Raw genomic sequence first — 13916 nt, forward strand, 5'->3', positions numbered from 1 at the left:
AATAAATACAAAATGGCCACCACTGTATTTAATGGCTAAAATGACCAAAGACAAATTTGTTTATCACAAGAAAATACATATCAAGTAATTAAGAAAGTAAAAAGAAAATTGTTGAAATAAAAGCCTGTATCAACGCTTCAGGAAAGTACTGTGCTGATTGCTAAAAAGGTAAGAAACAGCTTTAGTATTCACTGTGTTCTACATCCACTGAGGAACAGGGAGTTAAAGTCACTGTAGTAGGAATTACACACACCAGTGGTCCTCTCTTCTGACCACTACAGGCAGGAACACCAGTATTACAGGCTCCCTGCAAGATAAGTTGTGGCTGCCCCATCCCTGGCAGCGTTCAAGGCCAGGCTCGTTGGGGCTTTGAGCAACCTGGCCTAGTGGAAGGTGTCCCTGCCCAGGGCTGGAACTAGACGAGTTTTAAGGTCCCTTCCAACCTAAACCATTCAATGATTTATTATCTAACAAAATTATGAAACCATTTGTGTATAAAACCCACCAGCTTTCCTTCTGAGTTTGTTTGTTCCTTGTCAACTCATAGCAGTCCAATTTCTTAACGTGCAGCTGGAAAAATTGGCTTACCTTCAACAGCATTGCCAGCATTGTAAGTAAAGTGTCTATGTAACCATACATTTTGCCTTGAGAATACAACAGCGTCGAACGATGGAGGAGTAGCTTTAATTCCTAGATAATATTGAATATTGCTATTATTCAACCGCTTGCACAGAGAGAGTTTATAAAACAAACAATTTTGACTCGATATAGTACTACCAGGATTGTAAAAAGCTTACAGGAAGCTGTAACAACCTTTGCAGCAGCAGCAGGTAAGATCTCCCTAAACTGCCCTGCAGTAGTTACCGCTTCGAAGTCTCAAATTTCAGAGGAATTTGGCATGATTCTTACCTATAGTGAAGGTGCTGCTAGAGAAGGGATATAGAACCTTCACTATGTCATCAGTTACAGTCAATAAAGGCCGATCCATGTAGTTCATATGTACCAACTGCTTATCACCTCAAAACAAAGTGATTGGTATCAAGACTGGTTCTCAGTGCCCAAGAGCTTGTACATCACACAGAAGTAATCAGGTGGGACAGGGGAAATACCAACGAAATGGTCAGGGAAAAAGAGCCATGAGGACTCATCCCCAATACTCTGTAGTGAATCATTTGCTGTGCTCTGAAGGCTCACCATGCTGTAGATAGCAATTCTCAATCCTTGGCCCTATATAGGTGACATCTTTGACCACTACCATAGTTCAGCAGGATCACATACTCTAAACTGGAAGAACACTTCACGTACCTGCTGGGCGGCATTAGCATCCTGAGCCAATGTATCTGGATCATACATTGGTTCCAGAGCCTCCAGAGCTTTTTCAGGTCGGCCGAGCTGCTGCTGAAGTGTTGAAAGTGAGATTCTTGCATCCAGATGCAGTGGAGCAAGGTCAACAACTTTGGCATAGCTCTCTGCAGCACGCTCCATGTGTCCTAAAGCCTTCAAGCACTCTAGAAATATCATGAACACCACAATAGACTTCCATGGCAGAAAAGGCTTGCAAAATGTTTAACATAATTTGCAGGTACTTTTTTCAGTTAAAACCACCCAAAACATGTATTAGTGAAGTGAAAATATTTAGAAATGTGTACTGCTGCATCCACAGTTTCTCTTAAGATCTCATTACTTGATACAGGATGGAAGGCAGAATAAATGCTGTTTACAGCATATTCTTACTTACATGAGAATGAAGTACTTTTAGCTGAAGTAAATTTCAATCTATATGAAGAACAAGAAAACGCCCCATGACAGGACTGTCATAATGAGCTCCAAATACAGTTCTGCAAATACCAATTATCATTCAACATGTGAATCTAAAACTCCTGTGACCTTAAACAAAGGTCCCTGGAAGCGTTCAACATGGTATTATCTCTCAGTACCACGTGTTCAGCAGTCCTACTTCTTCTCACCTGCATGCCGAAGCCAGACAACAGCCAAGTTGTATCGTTCTGAGCAGACAAGGGAACTCAAGAGGGGCAGTGCTGAGTTGTATTCTCCAACATCCAGAAATGCCTCTGCGACGTCCAAATACAAGTCACCCATTTCTTCCGGATTTTGTTCCACCAGAGTGGTCAAAAGAGGCTTAAAAGAACCAAACCACACAAAACACTAAACGCACAAATAACCAACGAGAACATTTCTTTAAGTTATGATTATTGGAAGCTTATGGGTTTATGCTATGATTTTTATTGTATTTGCATGCTGAACTACACTTCCTTTATTTAAGTGTTGGCAAATGCTTTCACTCTAGGCTGTCTTGCACCGGTCCAAGAATTTCACCTCTAGCAGCACAATATGAATGCCCCCGCCTGTCCCTCATGATCATGGCCCCATTTCCGAAAACTAACAAAATAGAACCAGAGTCCTATTCCATTGTTCCTAGCTGCAGTATGCCAGCAGCCAGCCTGCTTTAAACACTCTAATTTTCTCACAGTACATGCTTCGGGCCCAATGGGACACCCAGCAAAGAGCATCGAGGGGGTACTGAGAGGCAGGGGCTGGGACAGGCAGTGGCTCGCCTCGCAGCAGCCCACCAGCTCAATCCCAAGATCCAACTAGACAGGGGAAGTTCAGGTTAGATGTAAGGAAGAAGCTCTTTACTGCGAGGGTGGTGAGGCACTGGAACAGGTTGCCCAAAAAAGTGGTAAATGGTCCATCCCTCGCAGTGTTCAAGGCCAGGTTGGACAGAGCCTTGGGTGACATGGTTTAGTGTGAGGCGTCGCTGCCCATGGCAGGGGGGTTGGAACTAGATGATCTTAAGGTCCTTTCCAACCCAAACCATTCTATGATTCTATGCTAGTTTAAAAGTGAAAAGATCTGAATTTCAGAATACCTAAAGTCACGTTTTTCTATTCTAGACATTTCAGATCCAGTGGGTAAAATCACCCACCAGTGGGGAGTGCTCTTCATGAGAGAACAGTCTTCAGATGTAGTAGGGCTTTAAAACAAAGCTGTGTTCCTTAGTGGTCAAGAAGCAATATGATCTTGGGCCTGTAACAGTACATGGGCTGTGACTTACTGTGCTTTATGCCACTGGAGGCATAATTTATAAGGACAAAAATAGTATTTCTGCTATTACAAGTTTGTTAAGTCTCTCTTGGAGTGGGAGGGAAGCAAAAAGAATCTCCGCATATGAAGACAAGAAAAATTACTTGCTTTGGTAATTTATTAGACTATCCTCCAACTTCTGAGTTGGTTTCTACTTACGCTGAGTGGCTCTAGTATGTTCAAGTGAACTAAGCACACCATCAGCTTGACCGTGATGTCTATGGGTACGCCCTCAGGTATGCAGCAGCTGACCTTCTCCACAGCTGTGAAGAGAAAAAGAATTTCCTTCTGAACCCGTGGGCTTTAACAAGCACTTAACAAGCTCCACATCCCCTCCAAGCCATGTTCAGCTCCACTGAAGAAAATACATTCTCATTGACTCTAGCAAATGTTGGCATAGGCCTGGCCTCTCCCTTTTCTAACTTTCTTGATAGATGGAACAACTTCTTCTTACTGTCTCTGATCCCAATAATTTCATAGTAAGTATCAAGTGCTGGCAGTCTGCATTGATTTTGACAGCAGGATCCCATAGGATGTGTCTAGGGCCTTTGCCCTCTTAAGATGTGCTTGCTTCATAAAGCTTTCCTTGAGCAATTTCCTTTAGCAACTCCTTTAACACCTGTGCCTTCTTCTCCCTGCTTTTTGAAGGACATTCCCTGTGGTAAGGTTCTTATTAAGCCAAGTCCCATGTACCAGGGATCTGGCTATATTTATTGTTGAGCACAGTTAACTACAGAACTTTACACCACACACAGACAGAATGCAAACATGAGACAAAGCAGTTACCCATGACAATGCTAGCAAATTAATGGTCACGCAGTAAAACTCCATTGTCATATTTCCCTCATATGCAGCCATGCCCCCTCCTTAACTACCCTGTTTAAATTCTCTTTCACCTTAATTCTTACACCAGACATTCAAAGGGTGATTGCTACAACGACAGAAACCTGGGATTTCCAACATAAGGCTTACGTGCTACCTCCTACATCCACATCCTCTTACTGCAGATCACAACCTGCAGATTAACTCATCATTCTCTGAACATCTCAATTTCCAGCATGAGCGTAACTATCCACCTACTGATAAATTCTTACAAATAAAGAATTTTCTTGTGGAAGTGGGTAAGCCTGGGAGAACACTTTTGGCTTTGGTGGCTGCCTGGGTTAGAAGTAAGTTCTGAGTAAGGAAGACAGTACACAAGAAACCTTTTCCGGATGAAGCCCTATTTCTCTGCTAGATATCTTTCCCAATTTTTATATGGTTGCAAACTGGTTCCTGAGCTGGTTCCCATATGATTAGTTCATAGACTTGCACAAAATTAAAAAATTCAATTATTTACCTGCAGCACTGGATTCAGCAACTGGACTACTTTGGTCATCAGGTGCTGCCTCCTGGCTTTCCTCAGTTTCTGCCACTGGCCCTGTACCTTCTGAAAAAGATTAGCAGATTACCCCAGTAGCACCAGCAAAGCCAAGTTAATTGCTTTTGAATCCATAATTGATTGGTAGCTTACTCTGAAAAGTGGACTTCATTGTTTTTTGGTTGTTGGGAGTGGTTTTTTGGACAGCAGAGCAGGAAGCAGTCAAAAAAGATACAAACCCTCAGAGTGGGGAACCAAGCTCTTTTCTTACGTTGTTAACCCCAGATAACTTGGCAACATTGTGTTATAATTCCTAGACTCATTATAGATTTGCTTCTTATAAATTATCTGTTAAAAGTCTCTATCAGGGCAGTTGTTCATCAATGAACTGTACTTTTACTTGGTCCATTAAAGCAAAAAGCCAACACAAGTTGGCTTTGTACCGGATTGCTGAAACAACCAACCAGTTTAATCACAGAATAGATTGTCTGCTTGTGGAGTTAGGATGCTGTGATCATTCTACATTTTCAGTCTTGAGCAATGACTTCCGCAAAGCAGGTTTCTCAAAGACAACCTACTTTGTTCAACTATAAGCTAATAACCCTAGACTTGTATATACCAAAACACCGAGATGTTTAATAACAGAAGTAGGCTTTATAAAGAATGTTAGTCTCAGGTCAAAGGTTGATATTCGTAATTATAGATGCCACTAAGCGTATCTATCTTTTTTTCAGAAGCTATTTAGCTGGCAGAAATAACTGGTCTAATGTGAACACTCAGAGGAATGCTTAGAACTTTAAAAGGCCTCCAGTTGCCTGGAGAACGGTCCTTGTCCTTAATGAGTCAGCAGGGCTAACTGGACATCAGAATAACTCCTTACAGAAAGCCAAGGTCATGCCGCATAACTCATTAAAAGCACTGAAAAGAGAAAAGCCTGTCAACATGCATCAAAATATACCCAGGAGTTGAAAAGGTAATGGAAAGAAAGATGTCAAATGAGCAGCAGGATCATCCTAACTGCTTGTTAACTACTTACCTTTTTTCTCCGCAGTTGGACTTTTTTCTGCTACTTTCTTTTCAAGTACAATTCCTGCAAAATCTGTAATAACCTAAAACAGACGAGTAACTTGGATCATTTTAAAGATTTAAAGGATATAAGAAGTAACCAGCCTGCATGGCCGTTGCTTTAGACATCACAACAATTAACAGAAGAAAAGCTGCATTCCTTTCACGTGAGGTTAGTTGACTAGTTTGATCACCTTATGTCTCTGCCCACTATTTTTGGACTGCTTAGATGATCCAGTCAGCACCTCTTTAGCAAATACAACAGTTACTTTCATCACAACTAGAAAAGTTTTTAACCTTTATAGCTTCTTTTAATGCCTTTCAGAAGATGGAAAAGAAAGCAAAGCACCAGCTAAACAGCTAAGCTCTGCACACATCTTTCCAAAGAGCTCCAAGGATTCCTCAGCATAATACACTGCAAGGAAACCATCTGGTTTCTGTCAGTTAAAGAAAAAAGTAAGTAAAATTCACAGCTACATACAGACATTTTACAAGAGCCCTGATCATACACATCATGACCTCAATAAAACCAGTGTAATCCAACAGAACTCCTTTGAAAAATAAATACCAAAGACAGACAATTCAAGATATTCACTTGCCATTGGGGATCTGCGAGGAGGGAAATGCACACGTGTTAAGAACTGCTGGTCTAAGACCCAATGCAGCTTGGTATTTTGTTCATGAATTGAAAAGTAAGTATTTAAGTTATTACTGTTGCCAGAACAACAGTGATAAACACAGAGTACATGACCCTCAGAGGAACATACCAGATGATTGTACTGAGACAGTTATTTTTTAAAGGCTCAGTTTACCAGTTCAAATACAGTTTTAGCTACCCAGGAACAAGAAACACCATTACAGGAATGGACCCAAGGAGAACCATCAAGAAGAAACAGAACAGTTCTATGACTGAGTACTGTATTCACAAATCTGGCAGCTAAATACTGTGTACATAGAATTGACTGATTTTTATAATGGGAAGACATAAAGAGAAGGGTCAGAGGAATTGTTTGCAGGCTTATGATGCTTTGCACTGACAGTGAGCTAAATAAAATCTGAAGGAGGAATAAAAAAAAAGAGGTAGTTTAATATCAGCAAATAAGAACATTCACAAGGAGAAAGTCCCAATTAATAGTGTCTCTTCGATCTATCTTGGAAAGCATACAATGGCCAGATACTAAAGTCTTTCCTCTCAAAGCCAGACCAAATCAACTCCGAAACATGCCTCAGAAGTGAGGCTCAAAACCTACTAGAAAAAATTAGGAAGAGATAAGGATCTTCTCCAATTCCTGATGCCTTCGAGTCAAGATGTATTATCTTTCTGGAATGTATGATTCATGCTTAATGCGGAAATTATTACTCGTAACACAAGTATGCCAAATAAAGCATGATGGTCTGCACTTGAACCATTAGCCATTCACTGTCACCCTTTTAACCTTCAACCTACAGAATGCCCTTTGCTGGTAGTACTCACAAAACCACCTTGTAGGTCTTCTCTGGCTACTAAGATTATGGCAACTGTAGAGAAGTAGAAGAAAGGATCCCAAAATTTTAAACCTGGAACAGCAAGTCTATAAGCCCCCAACTTGCTAAATCAAGCTGTTAAAGTCAATGCTTATTACTACAGAACTAATAGGAAGAAATCTGTACCTGATCAGCTCTATCACTACAGAAACGTGACCATACGTAAGCACTACAGGAATATAAACTGTCTTTCCTGACTGGAAAGAAGTGCTGACCATGATACAAAAATGCATTTAACTCTCCATACCGCCAATGCTTTGTCATACTGTTTGGAAGAAATATATAGTTCAGCTGCAATGTTAACATCTTCCATGGAGACAAGGCTCTGGTGTTTACTAAAAGCTTCTTCTATTATGTCAATAGCAGAAGTCACATCATTGGCTTCGTAATAGCTCCTATAAAACAGATATGAGATACAAAGACAATGAGAAAGGGTGTGTTCTTTTCTTACAACTGTTTACATCTTTTATGTATTCCAAATAATTACCATTTTTATCTCCCCTATATGTTAGGATATCAGAGCAGTTTTGACCACAATAGCCCCCACCTCGATCGAGGTATTAATAATGTATCACATTAATCTGGTTTCAGAAAGAACTTCAATAATAATATTGGTACAATACTCATTCTTGCATTGTTGTGGTGCATTTCACAACCACAAAGATCAAAAGACTTAAACTGCTATGAAACAGGCTAGTGAGAGCTTTCTACAAGTTCTGCACAAGAAAGCTGAGATATCAAGTAGTTAAACAACTCACTAAAAACTATGATAAGAGAGCTACACGCTTTAACCACAAGCCCTGTCTGTCTCAGACAAGCTTCTATGACTTGATCTGCTCTCATTAGCAGAAAATGAGAGGAGGCAGATTTCTCTTTGCTCCAGAAACAAATCACAAATTACACATATTCTGTTGCAGGTAGCTTTTATTTACATTGAATACTTTGTTTCATTCAGATTTGCAGGCAGTAAGTTTCCATGGCTCTAGTGATATTATATAGTCTAAAAATGTACTGCATTTGTATATAAGTGCATACTATTGGCATTTTTTTAGTAATCAGTATTTGCATTTTATTCTCTTACTCTAAGGGAATGCAACACTTCTAACATAATGTGTTGATCCTGTACAAGTCAGGCTTTGGAAACATCATCATAGTTCGAGGGGGCGCATGCTTGTGGGAGGGGGGCACCCCCAAAAAACCCACCTGCATTCCTTGATTTCAGCCACATATCCAGCTTGAATCAGCTGCAGAGCTTATTAATACCAGCTTTTGAGAAACTCTGGAAAACCAAATCACAGTATTTTTCAATCCAACTTACTTTGCCATGTCTCTAGCCAACTGCATAAAGCGCTCTCCATCAGTGGGAGACAGGAGATTCAGAATCCGCCTGTAGCCATCCATAGCCATCTTATGTTCTCCCAACTGTTCATACAGGCTTGATCTCTCCCACAGGTAACGCACGTTGGTTGGGTCGTATTTCAGAGCTACAAGAAAAAGCATATTAGCAGCCTGGTTTAGGAAAAAGGCAACAATGGATTTCACCTTCATTTCTGTGACTAGATGAATGTTAACAGACACTCACAAGGTTTTTGTAAGAAAAAGACATATTAAGCATTCATGAATCTTATACCAAAGTCCCATCAGACGTATCAGAATCTTAGCAAACTGCAGGAAACTAAATTAGAAAGCAGAAGAAAACAGAATTATTTCCATTATTACCTAACATTTATTTTAAATTATTAAAATGGTGGCTACACTACCTTTTGTGTAGCAAAAAATGGCCTGTTTAATATTGTCCTGTTCCAGTGACATTTCTGCTAGTCTGACCCATTCCTCAGTATCACTCGGATTTAAGTGAGCTGCAATCAGTTCAAACTGTAATGACTTCTCCATATCACCCTGGTCTTCATAGATCATGGCAAGAGTGGAAAATGGCTCATGAGCAAGAGGAGCTGTGAAGAGACAAAAAGAATGATTAAGAGCTATTGGTTTAAAACCACCTGGAAAACAAGTAACTTGCCTTTCTGCAAACCACAGACATCAGAATTATATGAAACATCAACATTTCTCTGTTTAAATTCATAAAAAACCTGCAGACAAGTCTTCCAATTATTTTTTTACAATTATTAATGCTTCATTGATAATAATAGTTTTATAATTATTAAACAGCCTGAATCTAACAACAACCACTTATAGCTTTATTCTACGTTGTAGAAGTCATGCTGATGTTTATACCTCAGTTCTACAAAGACAATAAAAGCAAACTGTGTAAAGCTAAGCAAAGGCCCAGGCCTCTGCAGAATTATGGTGCGACTTTCTTTTTATAGGCAAAACAATAAAGGAAATGCACTACATATTCTTAATTCTAAACTACATATACAGTGACTTCCTTGTATTGAGTATTGCCATCACCAGTAAAGCCACACTGCATTGTCCTGATGCACATGGCAATTTCACCCCATCCTTAAGGCCAAAGAATTTCACCATTCTAATGTACCTTGTCGAATGATTTCCATACACATTAGAATAGCTTCCTCACGTTCTCCTCGAGCAAACCTGATGTTGGCCTCTCCCATCAGACCCCTCAAGGCACGAGGAAGTTTGCTGCGAGGTCTTTTCTCCTAAATGGAAAAGAGATATTATTTCTACCAAAGATTCAGTCGTACCCACATTCAAGAGCTGGTCACACACACACACACAATCTAATAACAAGTTGTTTAAGTATTAGCAATATTAAAATGACTGACCAAAATACTTGCTAATTTTCATACCTGACAGAGTAACTCCAGTAGCTGATACAAACACAATCCACACACTAGAAAAACTCACTTCATTATTTTTTGAAAGTTTTCAAACAGTAATCTAGATTAATGCTTTAAAAAACAAATACAGGTGACACCGACATAAGCAGAAGTATCCCACATGGAACTCTGTTCTGGCAAGTTTCTTAGCAAGTAGCTAAAATGACACAAATTGGCATTTATGCACTATGCTTCAAGTCAGGAGATACAGGGAAGTTTAATGAAAGTTTAAATACTTGCTTTCATCATTTTCTTGGTCTCTCGATTAAGTACCATCTCTAACACAAAAACATCTCCAGCTGTGGGTTGCTCAGTAGTTTCTTCTTCCTCTTCTTCTTCTTCCTCTTCCTCTTCGTCCTCCTCCTCCTCTTCATTTTCCCCAATCATGGACGCAAAGACCCGATGCACAGATTTGCTGACGCCATCTGAAGTTTCACCTGCTTGAGAAAGGAGCAAAAAAGATTTATGATATAATCAAGAGTACACACTGCTTATCAGGACAAGTGCAGAGAAAACAGAATTCTTCATAATTAGTAGCCCACTTGAAACAGCATTTCCATAAGAAAAAGACCTGCAGAAATGCAGAAAAACTATTAACAACCTCTTTGGTTTTAAAACTCTGAGTTATTCATCACCAATGCTTAGTATACCCCAGCCTCTAACATTTCTTGGATATTTGAAACAAAAGCATGGAAGAACACACAGCACAAACCAACGGTTTATTCAACATTTTTCTCAATCCATACAAGAGAAGCAAATTAAGCAATTTCCAAGCACTGAACTGCATACATGGAATAAAGCTTTCCAGCTGAAGAGGCTAAGTGAGCAGACAATTATACTAAATAATGCAGCAACCCATTTTTAGAAGTAATTTAAAACAAGACTTTGTAACCATTCTATCCATGACAGTACCTTTTAATGTGTGTAAATGCACAATGCAGATTATTCATTTCTCCAGGAAAAGAATTAACAAAATTCTTTAAACCAAACAAGAATATGATGCTATTTTCACATTTTTAACTTTCAATTTTTCATTATTAAATTAACCCAGGGTTACAACCTCCCACAAGTCTGCATATATGCAAAATATCAAAATATGTAGTGTTCGAAGGTTTCAGCTGGGGGATTGGGCATCTAAAGACCTGATTAAAGAGTAACCACAGTTATCAAGTTGGGAATGCAAAAATAAAGCTATCGTGTATTGCCTAGATACAAGAGGGAACTGGGCACTATACCTGAGTTTATGGTGGTTTTGGGGTTGGTTTTTTTTCTGACTTGGATGTATTTGGTTATTTTTATTCTGACCCGGACATTAAGCATCTAAAAATCAAGACTCTTCTTCCCCCCATCTGAAAAAACCCTAATTATTAATTTAATTTTCTTTCTATTTCGGTCTCCTTTGCTGCAAGAACCATCTGAAGATTGTAGCAGACTACCTCTGAAGATTCATGTACACACAAGTGATTTTAACAATTACCCTTTCTAACAAACAGTTTTATTCTGAATATCGTAAGTCTGATTCTAAATAGCAACAAACAATATCAATGCTTCTTTCATTCTGACTGCTCTTGAGATTTCTGTGTTCTCTGTCTGTATTCTGTCTTCTGTGTAAGAGCAGAAGTACCGCTATCACACAAATCTATCAGGATATGTTTTTCCTTAGGTAAAGGTAACAGGCATGAAAACACAAGTAGCAGGAAAAAGCACCCTGGAAGTATTTCAGAGACATCAGCAAAAGGAAAGGGTCAGTAAGGAATCACAGATACCTGGCTCCAGCCACACTTCCAGTGTTCATTTGCTATCCTTCTAGGATGAGATCTGGCCATACTTTCAAAATCAAGGCACCACTGATGCTCATTTTAGGTGAGACAATTTCAGGCCTATTTTTGAAATTTAAGAAAATGGAAGAAAACCCCAAACAAATATAATTATGAGAATTTCCTGTGAAAGTAGCAAGAGGAGTCTAAGAACCAACACAAAGAGATAAAAAACTGCACTCTGCTATCTTGTAGCATTGGCAGTCCCACAAACTATGCCCTGACAGGTGTATGGAGTATAGCTTCTGAAGAGATGTCTAAAACAGGCTGCAGCACTCTAAATCCCAAGCTCAAATCCAGAATCTGAGGCATGGAATCAACAAGCACCGACACAAACTAAAGAGAGAAGTGCTACTCCTACTACTTCCTGCAAGTCCTTTTGCTATGCAGGAACCCCAAGGAAGTTATGCTTACTTTGCTGAAACACCTAAGGAGATACTACCATCCCAGTAACTGCACAAAGAAAGCCAGCCAGGAAATCTGTAGCTATGAATATCCAGCAGAAAATAAGGAGAGAAATAAATGTAGGAACTCTAAACAGGCCAAAAGATAACTGAGCAGGAGAAAAAAGAAAACAAACAAACAACAACACAGAGAAAAACCAAAACTCCTCTTTTTAACTGTTTTATTTCACTTTGGATGACAATGGAGGAAGGCAACACTCACCCAGTAGAATCAAATACTCTGAAACATTCAAGTCTCAGCAAACGACTAGCAAAGAGATTAACACAAAAAAAAAAGGCAAAACAAAACAGAGAGAAGACTTTTTGAGATAAGTTAGAAACTTCAAATTATTTGTAACTTAGAGAGAATTATTTAGAGAGAGTGAATAATTGAGGCCATGCGGTTAAGAAGCCAGCAGGGGAAAAACTGAGAGTTTCCCAGAAAAACATGGCGAATTGGCCAGATCCAGCCCTCAAAACGCTCGCAAAGGTAAAACCCTGGCTATGACTCGTAACATTCCACAAAGGTACACATTCTAACAATATGCTTCAATACCCACAGGGTCAAAAGCAGCAGCCAGGTGTTTATAAAAAGTCAGTTATCAAAGAGCAAGTGCTTTCAATGACCTTTGAAATATAAGTTATTATGTTAACATTTACCGTCAGTTTCATCCTGACTTTGGGATTTCCCAGACGCTTTTTTGGATGATGATGGAGCCTCTACATCTTCAGTGTTTTCCTCAGCAGACGCATTTTCACCATCCTACACACACCAATAAATTAGTTATCAGCTTTAGAACATGACTCATACCTTTTCCCCCTAATAGTTACAATCAGCATTTAGACCACAGGTTTCCAGCTTTTGCACTGCTACTGAAACAGGTGGAATAGTGCAGTATTTTTAAATGAACCTACCCTAGCATTACTTGGTTTCAAGACATTTATATTGTTCTTAATATGAGGTGACTCAGATGGTGACTGCTCACATTACTTTTGACTGAAGAGACTAGTCCGTTGTTTATCTGGCATTACGACGAGGGAAGATAGTTGAGTATGAATAAGAAAGTTACAAATCCTTTTAGAAGCCTGCCTTTTTAAATACAAAATGAAATACCAAAATAGCACTTGTTATTCCAATAATAAGAATTAGGGTGGTGAGGCAGTGGAACAGGTTGCCTGAAGAAGTGGTAAATGCTCCATCCCCGGCAGTGTTCAAGGCCAGGTTGGACAGAGCCTTGGGCGACATGGTCTAGTGTGAAGCATCCCTGCCCATGGAAGGGGGTTTGGAAGTAAATAATCTTAAGGTCTTTTCCAACCCCAACCATTCTATGATTCATAAGGCTGCCCTAAGATATCACTTGTCTTTCTATGACAGCTGAGTTATCCTGAATTTTCTGTCTGAAGACCAGGAGATACAGAAATTCAGTTGCCTTTTGACATAAAGATGGCAAAGTTAAACTACAACGCTCCAATCAAGCATACAGAATTGCTCGTAACACCTCTATCTGCTTACTTTTAGCCACAAAGCTGTGTCTCCCTGTAGTTATTGCTGTCAATAAGCCACAACAAAATGAGTCAAACTGGATCTCTTCCTTAGATCTCACACAGAAGATGGTGGGGGAGTGGGAGCAGTATATGCTGGATGATTATATCAAAACCTGCTTCTGCCCATTGCTCCACCCTAAAGATGAAACTAATTATGGTGCCTGAAGGTAACTGACACTAACTTTTGCCATGTCCAGGGACACAAACCGCACTGGTGTGAACCAAAGCGTTGAATTTGGCAGTCCTGAAAGGTGTA

The 13916-nt window shown here is 39.6% G+C and overlaps 1 protein-coding gene across 6 annotated transcripts in view; it reads right to left on the minus strand.

Annotated features, from left to right (window-relative positions):
* Positions 1-13916, minus strand: part of GTF3C3 (general transcription factor IIIC subunit 3) — a 113561-nt gene that overhangs the window by 99220 nt on the left and 425 nt on the right. For 3 of the 6 annotated variants that reach the window (XM_030486098.1, XM_030486097.1, XM_030486096.1), the window contains exons 2-13: positions 12776-12878; positions 10096-10295; positions 9552-9675; positions 8815-9006; positions 8373-8538; positions 7302-7449; positions 5502-5574; positions 4445-4534; positions 3265-3368; positions 1968-2139; positions 1306-1508; positions 589-690 (exon numbers count right to left, since the gene is read on the minus strand). In XM_030486098.1, the coding sequence (XP_030341958.1) occupies positions 589-690; positions 1306-1508; positions 1968-2139; positions 3265-3368; positions 4445-4534; positions 5502-5574; positions 7302-7449; positions 8373-8538; positions 8815-9006; positions 9552-9675; positions 10096-10295; positions 12776-12878 (1677 nt within the window). The remainder of the gene's footprint in view (positions 1-588; positions 691-1305; positions 1509-1967; positions 2140-3264; positions 3369-4444; positions 4535-5501; positions 5575-7301; positions 7450-8372; positions 8539-8814; positions 9007-9551; positions 9676-10095; positions 10296-12775; positions 12879-13916) is intronic. The other 3 variants (XM_030486100.1, XM_030486101.2, XM_030486099.2) reach the window with 3 other exon arrangements.

Source organism: Strigops habroptila, chromosome 5 (assembly GCF_004027225.2).
Source record: "Strigops habroptila isolate Jane chromosome 5, bStrHab1.2.pri, whole genome shotgun sequence".
Classification (NCBI taxonomy): domain Eukaryota; kingdom Metazoa; phylum Chordata; class Aves; order Psittaciformes; family Psittacidae; genus Strigops; species Strigops habroptila.